Raw genomic sequence first — 16,108 nt, forward strand, 5'->3', positions numbered from 1 at the left:
TTCATGTCATGTAAAGGCCCGGGAATGGAGGCGCTTTCGTTTCTTAGAGGAGCCGACCCACCTTCAAAATGAGCCAAAGTGACAGAGCTCACAGACTCATCACAGTGCACTACAGTGGAGGAAGTGTCAGTAGAGTCAAGGCTTCATCTACAAGTCACGTGAATGTGATTTTAATAATTTTATATTCCCGTAGGATTTTTAAAAATGTTTAAAAGTTGATGTAAGTTAAACTGTTTTACTATTGCTTATTTTATTGTGAATATTTTAGTTTTCTTCTATTTTTATCACCTCCTGTGTGTCATAGCTGTGTGAATGAGGATGCATGTTCTGTAAATAGTCTGTTTTTAGTTGAACATGAGGAACAAATCGCTGTTCGGTACAAACTAAGTACTGGATTTTGTCTGTTACGCTCATGGATCCCACAAGTCTGGGCCCACTTAGTTTTCTGTAATAAATTTTCTATATTACATTTAAAAAAAACAGTTTTCAGTGATTTGATGCGATGAAACTTTGAATATGACTTAAAAAAGCTAGAAAGATGGGATGGGGGTACTGACTATGTATGACAGATGGATGTCAACATGCACATTGCAGCACTGACTTTAATGTTTTATATACGATTGAAAACACAATAGACTCCAACATAGAAAACATTGTTTATTCCTTGTGACTTTTTGGCATGAATCTGAATCCTTCTCAGTAACGTCTTACATCATACATTTTACACCACACTCCTTCTAGACTAGTTAGTGTTGGGTTTTTTTTTTTTTAGACAGTTGTGCCCATAGTACATTTGCAACTCAACTTAAAACAAAACAACAAATCACTTTTTTAAATGTCAATTCAAAACACATCCTAAGATAAATTAACAAATCTCAAATCTGACAAAACTGTAAAATTCAAGTGTCAAAGACTAGAGCAACTATTTGCTCATATACCACCTATAGGAACCATTTCTGACGCAGTGTATTAGAAAACAAAAAACAACAAAAAACAATTGGTATTGAGGTAAAAATGTGTAAACCAACTTGGTTTACGCCTACAGTGGAAAAATGTTGTGTTCAGGACAGGTAGTTAATTTCCTCCACAGTTTCATCTCATCTCTGAACATCTTTAAGTGTAACTGCCAGGAAAGTAAAAGGGAAGAAGGTGAAACTTTCACCTTCCCCTTCGGTTCGTGCAATTGAGGGAATTTGGACAACGTAGTGGTTACAGGGTTAGAATAAAAATCAAAGTTAACATCGTTTCCAATCAAGCTGTCACCGGCAACATGTGCCACTGCCAGTTCCTGCCCCTCATGTTTCTATCTGATCGCGCTTCGGCCCAGGGCGAAGCAGATTAAACGCTTCAGCCCTGGACTGGACTTTGCTCTCGCTCTCAGCGCTGCTCTTGAATTTTTGAGTCCTTTCTCTCAGAGAAGGACCACAGTGCCGGTGGGGATGAGCCACCTTGACTCACAAATTTGTCGGTAAAGGAAACAAGCTCGAGTGGTTAATACACTGCTTCCACTGTGAGTCTGCCACCTACAAAATAAGAGCACTTCTGAGTGGTGGGTGTGCATTGTTTGTCTTTTCTTTTTTCTTTTTTTAAATTCAATCAATTGCACTGAGCTTCAGAGTTTCTTTTTCTCTGTTTTTGTCCTTCCTCTCCCGTCCCATTTGGGGATCCTGATGAGCAGTAAACCCACCGCTGCTAGAGCCAGGACCACCCCCAGACTAGGGGGGCCGCAGGGGCTGAACTCCTGAGCCAGACCGGAGAGCAGCGGAGCCAGGACGCGACCCACAGCGGTGACGGACTGCCCGGCGCCGATCAGAGTCCCGCTGGCCTGCACCCCGCCTCTCTGCAGCTCCAGGTCCGTGATACACGTCCGTCCGATGGTGGTGGAGATGGCGAAGAAGGTGGAGGTGAGCAGCACCTGCCAGACGCTGGGCGCAGCGGCGTAGAGGGAGATGAGCGAGCAGGTGAGCACGGTGGAGTGCAGCAGCAGATCGGGCATGTTGTTCCGGTAGAGCTGCGTGACCGGCCCCACCAGGAAGCCGGCCAGGGCGCCCAAGGTGCTGCTGTAGCTGATCAGATAGCCCGTCACCTTCGGCTTCAGGGAGAAACGCTCCTCCATGGCCAGAGAGAAGTTGCTGTAGTAAAGCATGATCGCTATTCCCATCAACAGGCGGACCAGGAAGAGGTCCCACATGTCGGAGGAGGCCACCATGTGGATCTTGGAGCCCACCGACGACAGCTGCCTCCAGGCCGGCTGCAGCACCGGCACCTCCCTCCACTGGACGCCGCCGCCCGGATGCTTCCCGGGGTCTGGCTCGATGACAGCAGCCGCCGCCGCCGACACTGTGTGGTTTCTGCTTGTGTGAGAGCCGTTCTGTACAGACTTAGTACTACAGTGGTTGTCATGGCAGAGATTGCTGGTGTTGTTGCTGGAGTTGGTGTCGTTACGTTGAACTACTAGTGTCTCGCTCCACGGCAGCATCCACACCAGTCCTGGAAATGACAAACATAAGACCTTATAATAAAAAAAATTGAATATTTCAAATTGTGTTAGTTACATCTAAACATAGAAAAATACAATTGAACAATTTCAATAAAACAAATTATACTCTATTTATATTAGATAACATTCACCACGATGCCTCTACAAACTGTCAGCAACTGTAAAACTTGTACTGGAGATTTACTTCACATGGATTCATTTGTTTTATCTGAAGTAATTTTGGAAATTAATTGCTAGAATAACATCAAACGCCTTAAAGAGTCTTGGGTGCTGCATGTCATTCCCCCTGCCTCCCCACTTCCTCTCTCTTTTGACTATACTGTCAATTAAAGGCACCCCCCCACCCCGAAAATATGATTTAAAAAAAGTCTATCTATCTGTCTATCTATCTATCTATCTATCTATCTATCTATCTATCTATCTATCTATCTATCTATCTATCTATCTATCTATCTATCTATCTATCTATCTATCTATCTATCTATCTATCTATCTATCTATCTATCTATCTATCTATCTATCTATCTATAGGGATAGTTAAACATTTGCAAATGCAGAGACTGCTTGCTGAAAAAGTGCCCCCGACTAGAAGGCGCATCAGCGGTTTTGCATGAATTTACCTAAAACAACTCGTACAGCCTCAACACGCACAGTTGAGAGCAGTTCAGTGTTAATGCGTTAATTGAGTTGAGTAGGCGGGTAGCCTTAGGGATAAAGGACTTTTTGAAAGCTCCCTTAGCCAATGTGACTTAATTGGTCTTAACATGGACTACATTCTCTCAACCCACCTGCATTAATAAGGAAGATGGCGGCACAAGTAAAGGAGGAGGTGTAGAAACCTCCTTCGTGCTCTGTGAGATAACCACCAACCACGGGGCCCAGGATGAAGCCGACACTGGAGGCGGCATTGAAGTGTCCCATCACCAGAGGGCGCTCCGACTCAGACACCAGGTCGGACAGCAGGGCTCTGCAGATGGACAGGGAGTGCTTGAACAGCCCTGGGACGGAGAACAGGAAGGGAATAAGTGGAAAAACTCAATTTCAAGACATATTTTCTGGGAGGTGGCGTGACTCACCCACAGGGATCCGTGCGAGGACGAACAGAGCGATGCTGGTGGACATTCCCAACAGGCCGTAGCCCAGGGCGCTGAGCAGCAGGCACGTCAGGAGAGAGTACCGCCGTCCCACCACGTCGCTCCAGCTGCCCTGCCGAACACACACAGGAAATGAAACTCAACCAGGAACAAAAATCCAACCTGTTGCAGTTTTTATTATATTCTCTGGAAGTCCTGGAAGAAACATCTGGGCAGGTGGAGCTGGAGCCACAACAGGAGAGATAAACCAATGAATGAAAATAAAAGCCTGATCTTTGACCTATGGAGTGATAAACTGGTTTTATTTTTCTTTTTTTTTTGGTGGATGTCTGTGTGAAAGATCAGGTGACTAAAAAAAGAAATTCAAAAACTGTGCATTTCCTCTTAACCAAGCATCCCAAGCCTTTATTAGATTCTCGCCCTGTCTCTCTCTTTACAACACACACACACACACACCCATCTGATGAAATAATGAAATTAGGACCAATTGAGTTTACTGTGTTCTGGATGTAGCTGGGTGGGATTATCATAGAGACCCAGCTGTTCATGTATCCCCTCCTCTATCAGGAGTCAACCGGTCTGCACACGGGAGCCAACAGATGACTCCTTATCTGTTTAATTTGTCGCATGACCCCTGAGAATTAAACCAATTTCAGGAGCTGTGCACGGCAGGAGAAAGCCGCGGAAAAGCTGAGAATCTTTACGTCAGATGACATGCTCGTTTTTCGAGTTAATTACTTCACAGTCTTCGTACTGTTACAGAGTCATTAAGGCTTTCATATTTCATTATAACGCTCTTAACGTTGAGTCTGCCCAATGTCCGGGAGATGAGTGAATAATTTGTTTCTGTGAAAGAGGTGAGTGATATTTGTGGATCTGCAGCGAACAGGGAGTAGCCAGCGTGTGTGAATATCCAAAGACAGGACGTATTGTGTGACCACAATCAACTTAAAACGGCCAGTGTTTATTGTTCTCATGAAATACCAGAGATGACATGGAATGCAATCGTTTCGGCCTCTAACTGTGAGCATGCCTTGTCGAGCACGGAGGGACTGAATAGATGGTTAGTGACAGAGAGATGCACGGTTTTACAGGGGAGGAACCAGGTTTAATACTTACAACTATTGTGCTTGAGAAGAGCTGTAAGATCCCATATGTAGATCCTGCAACAGTTTCACATTAGTTTTAACACATATCAGTTATATAAAGTGCAGAGCAGACATCGTGTGATGGAAAGCTCAACATTCGACAATAGGACATTATTGCTATCATACACACAAGTTTACAAAAAGGAAAACCTGACAATAGCTTGGTCCATTACTGCTCATCATTATTCTGCAACAAATTGGTGTATCATATCATCCATTCATCTTTACTTTGTTTGGTTTCAAGTTTATGACATGTTCTCGTTGTAAAATGACAGAAAATTGAGCCACAATTTTCAAATTTCCATTCAAATTTATTTTGGTCCAGTGTACAACTGCACTTCTCTGTATTTCTCTGTGTATATGGTTGATTATTTAATTCACAACTTACTGTTTCAGCACTTTTATCTCTAGTCAGCAGGTAATTATTTGGTGGTAAGACTATAAATATGCACCAACTATTATATATATCACTCTAAGGATGCTACATGTGCCGCTATGTGTGTTAAATAGACGACTCAGTGTAATGGACACACCTTACCTACTATGCCAGCCACAGAGGGACTGGCTCCTAGAGCTTTTACATGATGGCTCAGCAGCGGGATGATCATGCTCACCCCAAACAAATCCTGGAGAAAAGAAAAAAACAAAAAAAGAGGAGGAGGATTTTATCATAACAGAAAAACCCCTGAACTGACCGGGACTTGTAAACCAATCAGACAGTGCGGAGCCAGTGTTGAGTGTTTGTTACAGAGAGTTTGGTGGTGGACAGTTGGAGCAGCTACAGAAAGTCACTGCTCATCCTGTTTATCTGCATAGCTGAGATCAGAGCAGCTCTTGCCAAACACTTGATTGAAGTCACACAGCGATTCATACAATGTTCCACCACTGCCTATTACACTAATTGCTTAAAACTTTCAGTACGGTTACTGTCCCAGCAATTTCTGTCTGCTGCCTGTGCCAAAAATCTGACCCTCCGAGCCACCTTTAATTAGAGGCTCATTCCGGGAGCTATTCAGGCTGAAAAGTAGAGTTAAGTTTTCTGGAAAGTGACTCCTCCAACTAAGTCAGCCCTGAAAAACACATTGAATGTTGGTCGGTCTTACCGTCTGTAGAAATACATTTTTAGATCAAATGCAACATCTTTTCATATGGGGTTCAAGTACGTCCTTTGTCTTGCACCGTTTGTCTTTGCAACACATTTTACTGACAGTGGTGCTTTGAAAAGGCGACTCTCAACACTCAGAGGTGTCAGAACAACCTGCCATGTTCTCTAACGCCTCTCTTATTTAGTGGCTACACACCTGAGCAACTCCAGTGTACACATTCACATTTCTAATGTACAGTCTGCAGATACAGATGTGTAGTAGTAGAAGTATAGGTACACAGTCCTAACCCTTACATGCTCCGAGGTTAAACATGTATCTACAGGTAAGTATGGCAGGTAGCCTAACATTGATCAGTGTTATGTTTAAACTGGTGACCATTGAACTTCAGATGTTTCTGCTGAAGACATAATCAAATATTGGAGAAAACTAATATTAAACTATAACATACAGTAAGATGTAAACTTTGACATTATGAGCCATACATTTAAATCTAATAGTACCTGAGTTCAGCTTCCTCACCAGTGCTCTTTGCCCTTTTAAAAACAAAGAAAATGTGACTGTATTGAAATCTTTTTAAGTCCCTGGTTAGGACCAATTAGGACTAAATTATTATTTACATAGCTTCATTTTGAAAACTTGTTCTCAGATATATTTTTTTACTTACATTAGCCTATTTTAATTTGACTGTGTTACATAGCCTACATAGCCTGAGTTACATTTCCATACATTTTTAGGTTTTCTACAGAGTGTAAACATGACTTCCTTGAGGCTGTTGTGAAATATTCTTTGGCATCAAACCACTGGGTTATTATGAAAGCATGACTTTTATGACGCAGCAGAGCTCAGTCACACACTCACACACACACACACACACACACACAGCTGAAACGGAGCTATATTACTCACCATGAAGCCCACCACGTAGATACATTGTATAATCCTCGTCCGTCCTCTTGGTTTCTGAATTAAAGTGCTACATCTCTGGTCGTTCATCCTCCCGCTGTGACGCTGTCACGGCTGCAGCCAACGCGGAAGAGCTCATCCGCTCCACCGTTGAATGAACCAAAGCGGACGATGTCTCCGTCCCCGGCGGGGGTTTCGCGGACAGACGGAGGTGTCGGTGTGTTGCCAGGTTTGTTACCGTCTGTTCGGATGAAGCAGGTATGAAAATGTTGCAGATTTTTTTTTAACGAATAGTAAATATACCTCCTGCGACAGCTACTCGCTCGCTGTTGTGTTGTAGTGTGGTGTCGTCTGCTCGGACTTCCTCCCCGCTGCAAGACACACATGGTTTCGTCCACTGACGTCACAAATCCGAGTCGACGGCATTCCTTATTCATAAACATGCGATTATCATATCAGAGATGATGTTCATCATTTTGATTGTTCCAATATTGGTTATATTTAAATGTAATATGTGTCAAAATACTCTCTTTTCTCTGTTGAAGATCGATCATTGTATAAAGCAATACAAAATAAAACAAACAAGAAAATAGACCCAATAATAAAGGCAAGTCAAGTTTTACATGATAAAGATTAATGAACTCAAGAAATAAGTGCAAAGCAAACAAATTAAAAACTCTTAATCACATCACACCATTCAGGGTAATTTCATTTTCTCGCCCAATTAACCACTATTTAGGCTAATAGCAATAACTTGGATATTCATTTTGCATGGACTAAACATAAAAAGTTCAAGATTTTTTTCTTCTCTTTTTTTAATTGCTCTTCAGTTGTGTGGATGAGCTATGTTTTGTTTCTCTGTCACCACCTGCTGGACAAACTGGGGTGTCCATAAAACATAAAAACTGTTCTGTTCAAATAATTTAAGAAGGTTTGTTTGTGTAAATATTGCACTTTAATGTCAGCAGTGCTCAGATAGCAGTGTATGGTATGTCTTCTAGGCTATATTCTTTGAAAGAACGTCACCACAAGGATCCAACAAGTTAAGAAATCCTACCTACAGTATTGTTTTGTCATGTCCAGAGTTGTTTCAGTTCTTTTAGCAGTGCAGCCTTGTTCCTGTTGAAACCAATAACAACATTAGATAAATAAAAACAAAAAAGGCATTTTAATTAAAAACCAGTAAAACAGCCACAGTAAAATGAGGCGTCCAAAATCTAACTGAAAGTGTTTTTTGATGTAGTACTGATCTGAATTTTTACTCTCTCTCTTTCTCTCTTTCACACACACGCAGACACACACACACACACACACACACACACACACACACACACACACACACACACACACACACACACACACACACACACACACACACACACACACACACACACACACACACACACACACACACACACACAGAGAGAGAGAGAGAGAGACACACACACAACAGAGGAGTAGATGAGGGTGGAGAGCTTGTGGCTGAGGGGGGCCCTGGGTCACATCAGTGTGTAAATTGGTCGGTGTCTACATAAAGGTTCACTGCTAAATGTTCCTCATAGATGCTAATAAACCTGCAGTTCCTACCAACTCTCACTCAGTTCTACTAACCACAAAATACGTTTTTAATCCTGTTTCCAGTCCTGTGATAAATGGACTTTGTCCTCGCTTAAATGAGATCCAGGTCACTGCTTTTTTTCTGGTTTAAGAGAAAACATTAAACATCTTCTCTGTTGCTTAGTGTCATGCCTATTCTTTTCTCTCTATTAGCATACTTTTGAGCTTTTTGCTGTACTCTCATGATGTTTAGGCTTCATTTTGGGATTCTTCTTTAATATCAGCCTTAAGCACGCTGTATTTCAATCTTTAAGACTTTAAACAACTATTGTCAATGTATGTGATTGATTGGTCGTGTATACGGGTGGGTAATTTGGCACTAGCGCTGTGTTTCCCTTCACCGATGTTGCCCTGACAATTGTTGCCAATGCTGCCCCTTAAACGTTGTGTTTTTCCTCACACACAACGTTGCATTTGAAAGCTGTGAATGTCTGTTGTGTCTTTGTCCTAGTGTGAGTTATTGTATTTAATGTCCTAGTGTGTGTTGTCTGTGAGAAATTGGACCCCCTACTATGAGCTTTAAGTATCTTCCTTGGGGTGACCCCATCACTGTAGTACTAATGCAAATATGTTTATAAGACTTTTTCAGATGATGTGTGCGTGTTTGAAATAAAAATCAATAAAGCACCTTGAATTGTCATATGAAAAGTTCTGCACAAATGACCTGAACGGTTTTTTTTTTTATCAAGGCCATGGAGCTTTTAACAATGACAAGTTAACACAGAAAATGTTGTGTCTTAAAAACTTGCTAGATGCAAAATGTTCAGTGTTGTTTTGTGTAATTTTTCAGACATTGTCTTTGTGGCGTCTAATTGAACCATTTTCAGTAATTGACAATAACCACCTCCATTTACAGGAAGTGAGTGTGTTTATATGCACGTTGTCCTGTTGAGCCAGAAGCCTTGGACAGGGTGTCACAGGATACTTTACCTTTCCTCTGTCCTTTCGCTCTCACCCTGCCTTGACATTCCCGTGCAGACACTGGGTGTCCAGTTGCCACCGGTTATTTCTGCGATGATCCCCTCCCTCCCTCCCTCTCTCCCTCCTTTCACACTCTCCAACTGCTCCACACACTCATCCCACAGCCGCCCCTCAGTCAGACCCCAAAAATAACTCTGCATGGGGGAGTTTTGTGGGGGCTGGCTGCAGAGCAGACCCCAGTGGATGGTCCAAAGGAGTCATGTGCACAACCTTGTCCTCCCATAACACAGACAGCCAGACAGAGGGGACAAGACAGGACAGGACAGGACAAGGCAGGACAAGACAGGAGAGGAGTCCAGATCCATTAACCCGACATAAAGCAGCTGTGCAGAGTAACAACTGGTCTCACTCAGTGGATCTAATACACAGCAACAAGAGGAGTGACTCTGCTTCTGCCTCTGCTTGTCACATGCACTTACTGTAGTTGGAGGGGGAAAGTCAGATTATTGAGTGTGGGCATCCAGAAGAAGCTGAGCGGAGCGGCCGGTCAATCCTGGACCATGAAGCTAAGTGTGGCGTTGTTTTTCGCCGGCCTCTTCGGGGCTTTGGCAGCTGTGTTCATCCTCCTCTCTTTTGGAACTGATTACTGGCTGCTGGCCTCGGAGAGCTGCCACCCAAACCCTGACGGATCTGTTGGCCCCGGTGGTGTGACCATAGAGGTGGGTGTTGGACTTGGAGGTGAAGAGTATAGCCAGATATCATTGACTGCACTCAATATTAGTGATTGCATGTTTTCAAGTTGATATTACTGTAGTAACTCTGACATGAGGCGATTGTTGTTGTTTCTATAGGCTAGGGGCAAAAATACACAAAGTAACTCCATCGTTTTTTAATATAGTATTTAAACTTTAAATGGAGTGTTGTGAAGTTTCACTCTTCACCCATGTGTTTCAGGTCTAGTATAATAGTTGCTCTTAAACTAGAATCATGCTTCTTCTATTTTGGAAACTGTGATCAGTTGCTGCAGTCATTCTCCCAGCGGATAAATTGCAGGGCAGAGAGAGAGAGAGAGAGACATCCCTGCAGGACCTGGCTGTGTAATCAGACACTGTTTAATGTAGCATGTGTGCAGCTATGCAGTGATTGAGACATCGCTTGTACCATGTGCCCCTATAACTGGAGTACAAATACCACTAGTCCCAGCGGTATGGCACTGGATTAAATATCACCGAGTAGAGCATACTTTGCTTTACATAGTACGCACTGATATTGGAATTGGGAAATGATATCAGTAGGCTACAATAAAAAGCCAAACTGGTACTGAGCATATGCTGCATAGTAAAGCAATGTGATCTCAATCGAATCAACTATTTAGTATTATTTTTAGAGCGTATTATATAACAGAGGATATCGGTCTATAAAAAGCTGCTGGATCCAATCAGAATTGTTTTCAATTATGTTTGGAGAGACCATTGTTTGCATCATATAACACTGGTTGCACAACTTGTGTCCCTTGAAAAGCCATAATTTCAGTCTATGATCCTTCGTCACAAATAACAAATATTAGAGATTATTATGCTGTGACTTCTGGGGGAAATCCTCACCCCCGGGGGCTTGGGAGACACTGTCCTAGACAGGAATCTGGATCTATCTGGATTTTGAAAACAAACTAACACTGCAATATAATTCAACAAGATAGTGATTTGAAAATGTAAGATCTTGTACAAAACCTCTGCTCTGAGCTCTTCATGGTTGATGTGACAGGTAATTTAGGTTGTGTTATTTCGCTGATGTGCAAAAATAGTGACCACCAATGATGAATGTTTCCTGATTGGGAACATCCTCGACCTGCACGCTCACTTGGCACCTAAACCAAACCTGAATAAGGTCAAAAGTGCTTGCTCAGCTCGACCCTTGACCTGAATCAGCAGCTGCCAAGTCGCATGTGGCCGCTCACGGTACACCTGCTCTCACAGACTTTATTTACATCAACAGATCAACATATGAAATGCCCCACCCACCCTGTACTGTATGTTGTACTATATTCCTCTTATGTTTGGTAACGAGTCTTATTTTCATCTTTCCAGAGTGGAGATGTGGTCGTGCAGGACGACATTCAACAAATCACTCTGTACCATGAGGGTTTTTTCTGGAGGTGCTCCTTTGGAGCCGACATGGACGATGCCAACTTGCTATGGAAGCTCTGGTTCAGTAAGTGAGACATGTAACATCACAGTAATGCTTTTACTAAATTGACTTTTGCTTTATTTTCTCTTTGTTTCCATAACTTTACATTGAAGAATGACAAGAATATTAAAAGCAGCCATGGTTCTCTTCTCATAGTTTGTTTCTTTTCCTATAACTTTATTATAACTGAACTTGGAAAAAAGCATTGATGTGGTAAATTATAATTAGTATATTATTATATGAGCTATGCACAGACAAATATATATGAATGTACATGAGATCATTCATAGACAAAGACATTTTTGCTGGCACCCTGTGTTTGACGTCCTCTATAATAAATATTGGGTTAGGGAGGGTCACTACTATGAGATACTGTCAACACACCACCAGTTAGCCATATATTTTCTCTTATCTATAGATAAGAGAGAGAAGTAAAAGGGATTTTTTTGATCTTATGATTGGTGAGTGCAGTTCTCCTCCAGTGTTTTACTTCACCAGAGTCACATGGCAACGTTTGTTACGTCTCTGCTGCAGAATAAATATCAGTTTCTGATTTGCTGCCTCGATGACAAAACAGCCCAAACTCTCTCTAGTGAGTTTTTAGAAAAAGTGCCATGTGATGTTATTCTGGTCGTGTGTCAGATGATTGTGCGTCGTCTATTTTCTGACGGAGCCTTTGAATGGTGGTTCATTGTCAGAAAGAGCCTCCAGCTGCTGGAGGGACCTTGTGAGGGTCTGAGGAATTTCACATGGTGGAAGAAAAGAGAGAGAAAAGGGCAGGGGAGGAAAATCAAAACATTAGAGAAGATCTTTTCATTTCTGCGTTGTCAGATGTAGACAAAATCAAAAGGGATTGCAGTCAAAGACAAAATCTGAAAATGACTACAATCATTTTTATAATAATACATTTGACCTTCTTTAGCACGAGAGTGGAGGGAGGTTTTGAGTTGTTTGCTATGTAATGATATTGTATTTGTAAGTGATGTCCTCTTATTGCCAACTGTGTCTGTTAACCTGTACAATTACATTTTCATTTCTTGTCTCTGTTGATTTCTTTTCTCTCTCTTTAGCAAACCAGCCACACTCTAAAGTGTGCATGCACGCCTACCTCTTCCCGTTCCCTATATCTCACCAGACCCACAATGCCACAGAGTATGATTCTGCCATAAGTAAGTGTCGCACAAAATGGCATTGCAGAGATTTCCTCTTCATTTTTACTGGTTTCTCATTGTAGAACTGGCTAATATTCCTGTTTGTTCTAGTCTACAGAGGCTTCTGGAGCATCTTCATGCTGATTGGTGTGGCAGCTGTGCTGCTTGGTGGGTTCGTCATCATCTGTGCTGCTCCATTCGCCAGCTATCGCCTGTACAAAGCAGGCGGAGGCCTCTTACTGACATCTGGTGAGACTCGGAAATGGTTAAATCCACTCTTTTACTGTTTTACACTTTGACCCAACTACATTTTCAGAGGAGACTGTCCTCCAGTAAAAGAAAACACAAATAGTTACATTTTTCTTAAGGCGACATCTAGTGGCCGCAGTAAATATGACAGAGGGAACAGAGGGAGAACTGGTGTAATTTTACAGTGTTGTGTTTATAATCTCACTCTTCCACTGGTCTTGTGTTGAGGATCTTCTGGTTTATATGTATTAAAAAAAGTATATTTTTGTCTCACATCTGTGCTTGTGTCGCTCCTCTCTGCTCCAGGTGTTTTCCTGCTGTGTGTGGTGGTGATGTACGTGCTGTGGGTGCAGGTGTTGGACGTGGTGGACGTCTACGTGGAGCACCAGCGCACGGCCGTGTGTCCAGACTTCCAGCTGTCCCTCACCTATGGTTTGTCTTTTATGTTTGCCCCCATTGGCATCTTCTTCTGCCTCCTGGCCGGCCTCCTCTTCCTCCTCATCGGCCGAACCATCCAGATTCACTATCACTAGTTTTTAACCACCACCAGCAGCAGCAGCAGCAGGTTAGAGGAAAAGGTGTGATCCTGAGATGTTTAGAGCACCTATTTTTTTTTTTTTTTAAACCATTATCTTTATTTTGTCTACCTTTAAAAACAAGAGTCTGTGGAGGCTTAGTGGTATAAATTATCTAACAGGCTTGAATACCTGTGGTGTATGACATAATGTTGTTGGTTATGGCTATGAGACTTACGAGTATATTTTTTATGTATAATTAGCTGAAACTGAATGTTAATGAGGTTTTTTTTTTGTCTGTTGTAGCATATTTTTGATTGCATGGGAATATGTTCCCTGGTTTAAAAGCAACAAAAAGTGTGCATAATGAAAAGATCACAAGGTGGCATGATCATTTTTATATTTTGTATATATACACTGAAACAAACACAGGCCCAGCTTTTCTATATTCAGTTTAAAGGATAAGGCTGATGATGTCCTATATTTTTGTTATTATCGCCAATAAATCGATTAAAAGGGCAAAACCACCAGTGCCTTAGTCTCTCATTATTTTCCAACTTGCCGTCATCCATTGAAACTGAACATGTAAATCTTTAAAATCAGATAATAAATACATGTATATACTGATTATGTCTTTAAAATGTCCACTGTAAACTATTTTCTACCTACATTTGGAGAACAACATCTTTATATAGCATTTTATGAGAAGAATATGGAATATCATCAGACTTATCTTGTAATATGATCAAATATTGTGTAGTGTATCATGCTTCATATTTTCTGCTTTTTCTGCAGTATTATTCAACTAATTCTGTACATATTCTGAAACTGTGCTGGTTTTTTGGTCATATTGTTCCAGTTTGACTTTATTGGTTCAGCACCTTTCATCCTGTTTATAAGTGAAGCTTGAAGCATGAAGTACTTTTTTTAATGGTGCTTTTATGTATCTGTTTTATGTTCATGTTTCATGTTATTATGTGTTATACTGGTCCATTTTCTATGTGATTTATGAAGTGTGTTGTGAGATTCTAATATAACATTATATCTGCTGAAGTAGGCCTAAAAAACACAATTTTTGTGATGAAGACGAGTGTAAAATAAAACATTAATAAATAATTTTATCATTATCACCACTAAATACAGTTTTTTTTTTTAGAAGACAGTGGCCGATGCATCTTCATTGCAAAACGTAAACAGTGTATCAGGTAAACAGCAGTGACCAATCAAGAGAACAAATCAATTAGTAGTATGAGCACTTTTCTATGTAATGAGATCAGAGGCCTGGGTTGAACCATCCCGCCACAAGATGGCACTGTTGTCTCACTTGACTCAAACACAATCTTAACACCTGAGAGGCAGAAATCCCATTTTGCTTATCTGGAGTCTGTGAGGAGTGTGTGTGGTGTTATGCATTTAATCACAACTTCAGAGGTAGGATCTGTAGATGAAAGAATTCACACCTTGGCTGACAGACGGATGGTAATTTCACTCATGAATGGAGCATTTGATCAGGATCTGAATGGACTCCTGTGTCGATTCTCATGTGTCTGTATAAACTCTGTGCCTTTTGAGGTTTATAATATACTTATCATACATAAGGAAATGCATCTGCGGTTTGCCTTCGAATGCAGGAGAGAGCGACACAATGTAAGGCATTGATTACTTTGTGAGATTGACTTTGCCGTCACAGGAGACTCTCATGATGGAGATTCATGCTTCCAAATTTCAAAAAAACAATTTTTTTATATTATTTTATTGCTGTCCATGTGAGAGTGGCCGCACCAGACTTCAGTTCAGCCGTGCACTGAGGTAAAACCACAGCAGGTCACAGGAAGAGGCCACAGAGGTTGTCAGATGCTAATAAATAATAAAGATCACAGGATTGTTGCTGTTTCAGGTTTGGACCAGTCCTTTCAGCCAAGTCTGCCCTGGGGGAGAGATTTCTTATCTGGTGGACTTCCTGGTTTAAATGAAATCCTAATAAGATAAAAAATAATGTTTAATCATTTCTCTTCCCATAGTGAGAGCGTGGGTGAGAAAGTCATAGAGAGAGGGTGTAGGAGAGAGAGGGAGAGAGAGAAGGGGAGAGAGATGTTTAATGCAGGTAAGGAGCAAGCTACCTCCAGAAGACGCCCAGGCCTTGCAGTCAGTAATGTCATCAGAGTGGGAGTCCCAGCTGAATTCAGCACTGTTCTGCATGATTGCCCATGATAATTGTGTGTTGATAGGGAGCGCCGGAGATGGAGTATAATTTCCACCGAGAGATTCCTAAACAAATACCTGTGCTCAGCAGAGGGATGGAGTGCGGCAGGAGGTGAGGAGGAGAATAGCGGATGAGGGGAGATAGAGGATGAGAGGGTAACACTTCTACAGGAGGAGGGGGAGGAGGGGGAGGAGGAAGAGGAGGAGGAGGTCAGGAAGCAGTGCTCTCACTCCCGGCTCATATACAGTCTGCACATACTGCAGCCAGGGCAAGGCCCCGCAAGATACTGCTCTTTAAGAAAAACGGGAAAAAAAAGAGAAAATATCTGCACTAAAAAGACTGTGGAGACAGAACAGACCAGAGCAGACAGGGACAGAACAAAACAGAACTAAAGTAGGGCAGACCACCGTAGAATAGAAAAGAATAGAATAGAATAGATGAGACAAACAATGTATAATACTCATGCAATGAAGACCTGACATTAGCAAAAGCACATTCTTCTTGTCTAAAGCCA

At 41.8% G+C, this 16,108-nt stretch overlaps 2 protein-coding genes across 2 annotated transcripts; one reads left to right on the plus strand and one right to left on the minus strand.

The window, feature by feature from the left end:
• Window positions 1–741: 741 nt before the first annotated feature.
• mfsd9 (major facilitator superfamily domain containing 9) lies at window positions 742–6,888 on the minus strand. Its single transcript, XM_083996309.1, has 6 exons — window positions 6,755–6,888; window positions 5,281–5,368; window positions 4,714–4,757; window positions 3,577–3,706; window positions 3,289–3,498; window positions 742–2,490 (listed from the first exon to the last, which is right to left on the minus strand). Exons 1-6 carry the CDS (start codon window positions 6,839–6,841, stop codon window positions 1,613–1,615), a joined length of 1,437 nt encoding a protein of 478 aa, XP_083852435.1. The 5' UTR covers window positions 6,842–6,888; the 3' UTR covers window positions 742–1,612.
• A 2,655-nt stretch (window positions 6,889–9,543) lies between these two features.
• On the plus strand, window positions 9,544–14,962 carry tmem182a (transmembrane protein 182a). The gene is made up of 5 exons (XM_083996632.1): window positions 9,544–10,008; window positions 11,377–11,500; window positions 12,547–12,645; window positions 12,739–12,876; window positions 13,183–14,962. The coding sequence occupies exons 1-5, from the start codon at window positions 9,850–9,852 to the stop codon at window positions 13,407–13,409; spliced, it is 747 nt and encodes a 248-aa protein (XP_083852758.1). The 5' UTR covers window positions 9,544–9,849; the 3' UTR covers window positions 13,410–14,962.
• The last annotated feature ends 1,146 nt before the right edge of the window (window positions 14,963–16,108 follow it).

This window comes from Trachurus trachurus (assembly GCF_905171665.1).
Source record: "Trachurus trachurus genome assembly, chromosome: 21".
NCBI lineage: Eukaryota > Metazoa > Chordata > Actinopteri > Carangiformes > Carangidae > Trachurus > Trachurus trachurus.

Coding starts and splice junctions, on each gene's coding strand:
- mfsd9 (XM_083996309.1), bottom strand. CDS start 6,841: ATGAACGACCAGAGATGTAGCACTTTAATTCAGAAACCAAGAGGACGG. Junction 3,707..4,713: donor TCTTCTCAAGCACAATAGTT/GTAAGTATTAAA, acceptor TGTGTTCGGCAG/GGCAGCTGGAGCGACGTGGT. Junction 2,491..3,288: donor CATCTTCCTTATTAATGCAG/GTGGGTTGAGAG, acceptor TGTCATTTCCAG/GACTGGTGTGGATGCTGCCG.
- tmem182a (XM_083996632.1), top strand. CDS start 9,850: ATGAAGCTAAGTGTGGCGTTGTTTTTCGCCGGCCTCTTCGGGGCTTTG. Junction 12,646..12,738: donor AGAGTATGATTCTGCCATAA/GTAAGTGTCGCA, acceptor TGTTTGTTCTAG/TCTACAGAGGCTTCTGGAGC. Junction 12,877..13,182: donor AGGCCTCTTACTGACATCTG/GTGAGACTCGGA, acceptor TCTCTGCTCCAG/GTGTTTTCCTGCTGTGTGTG.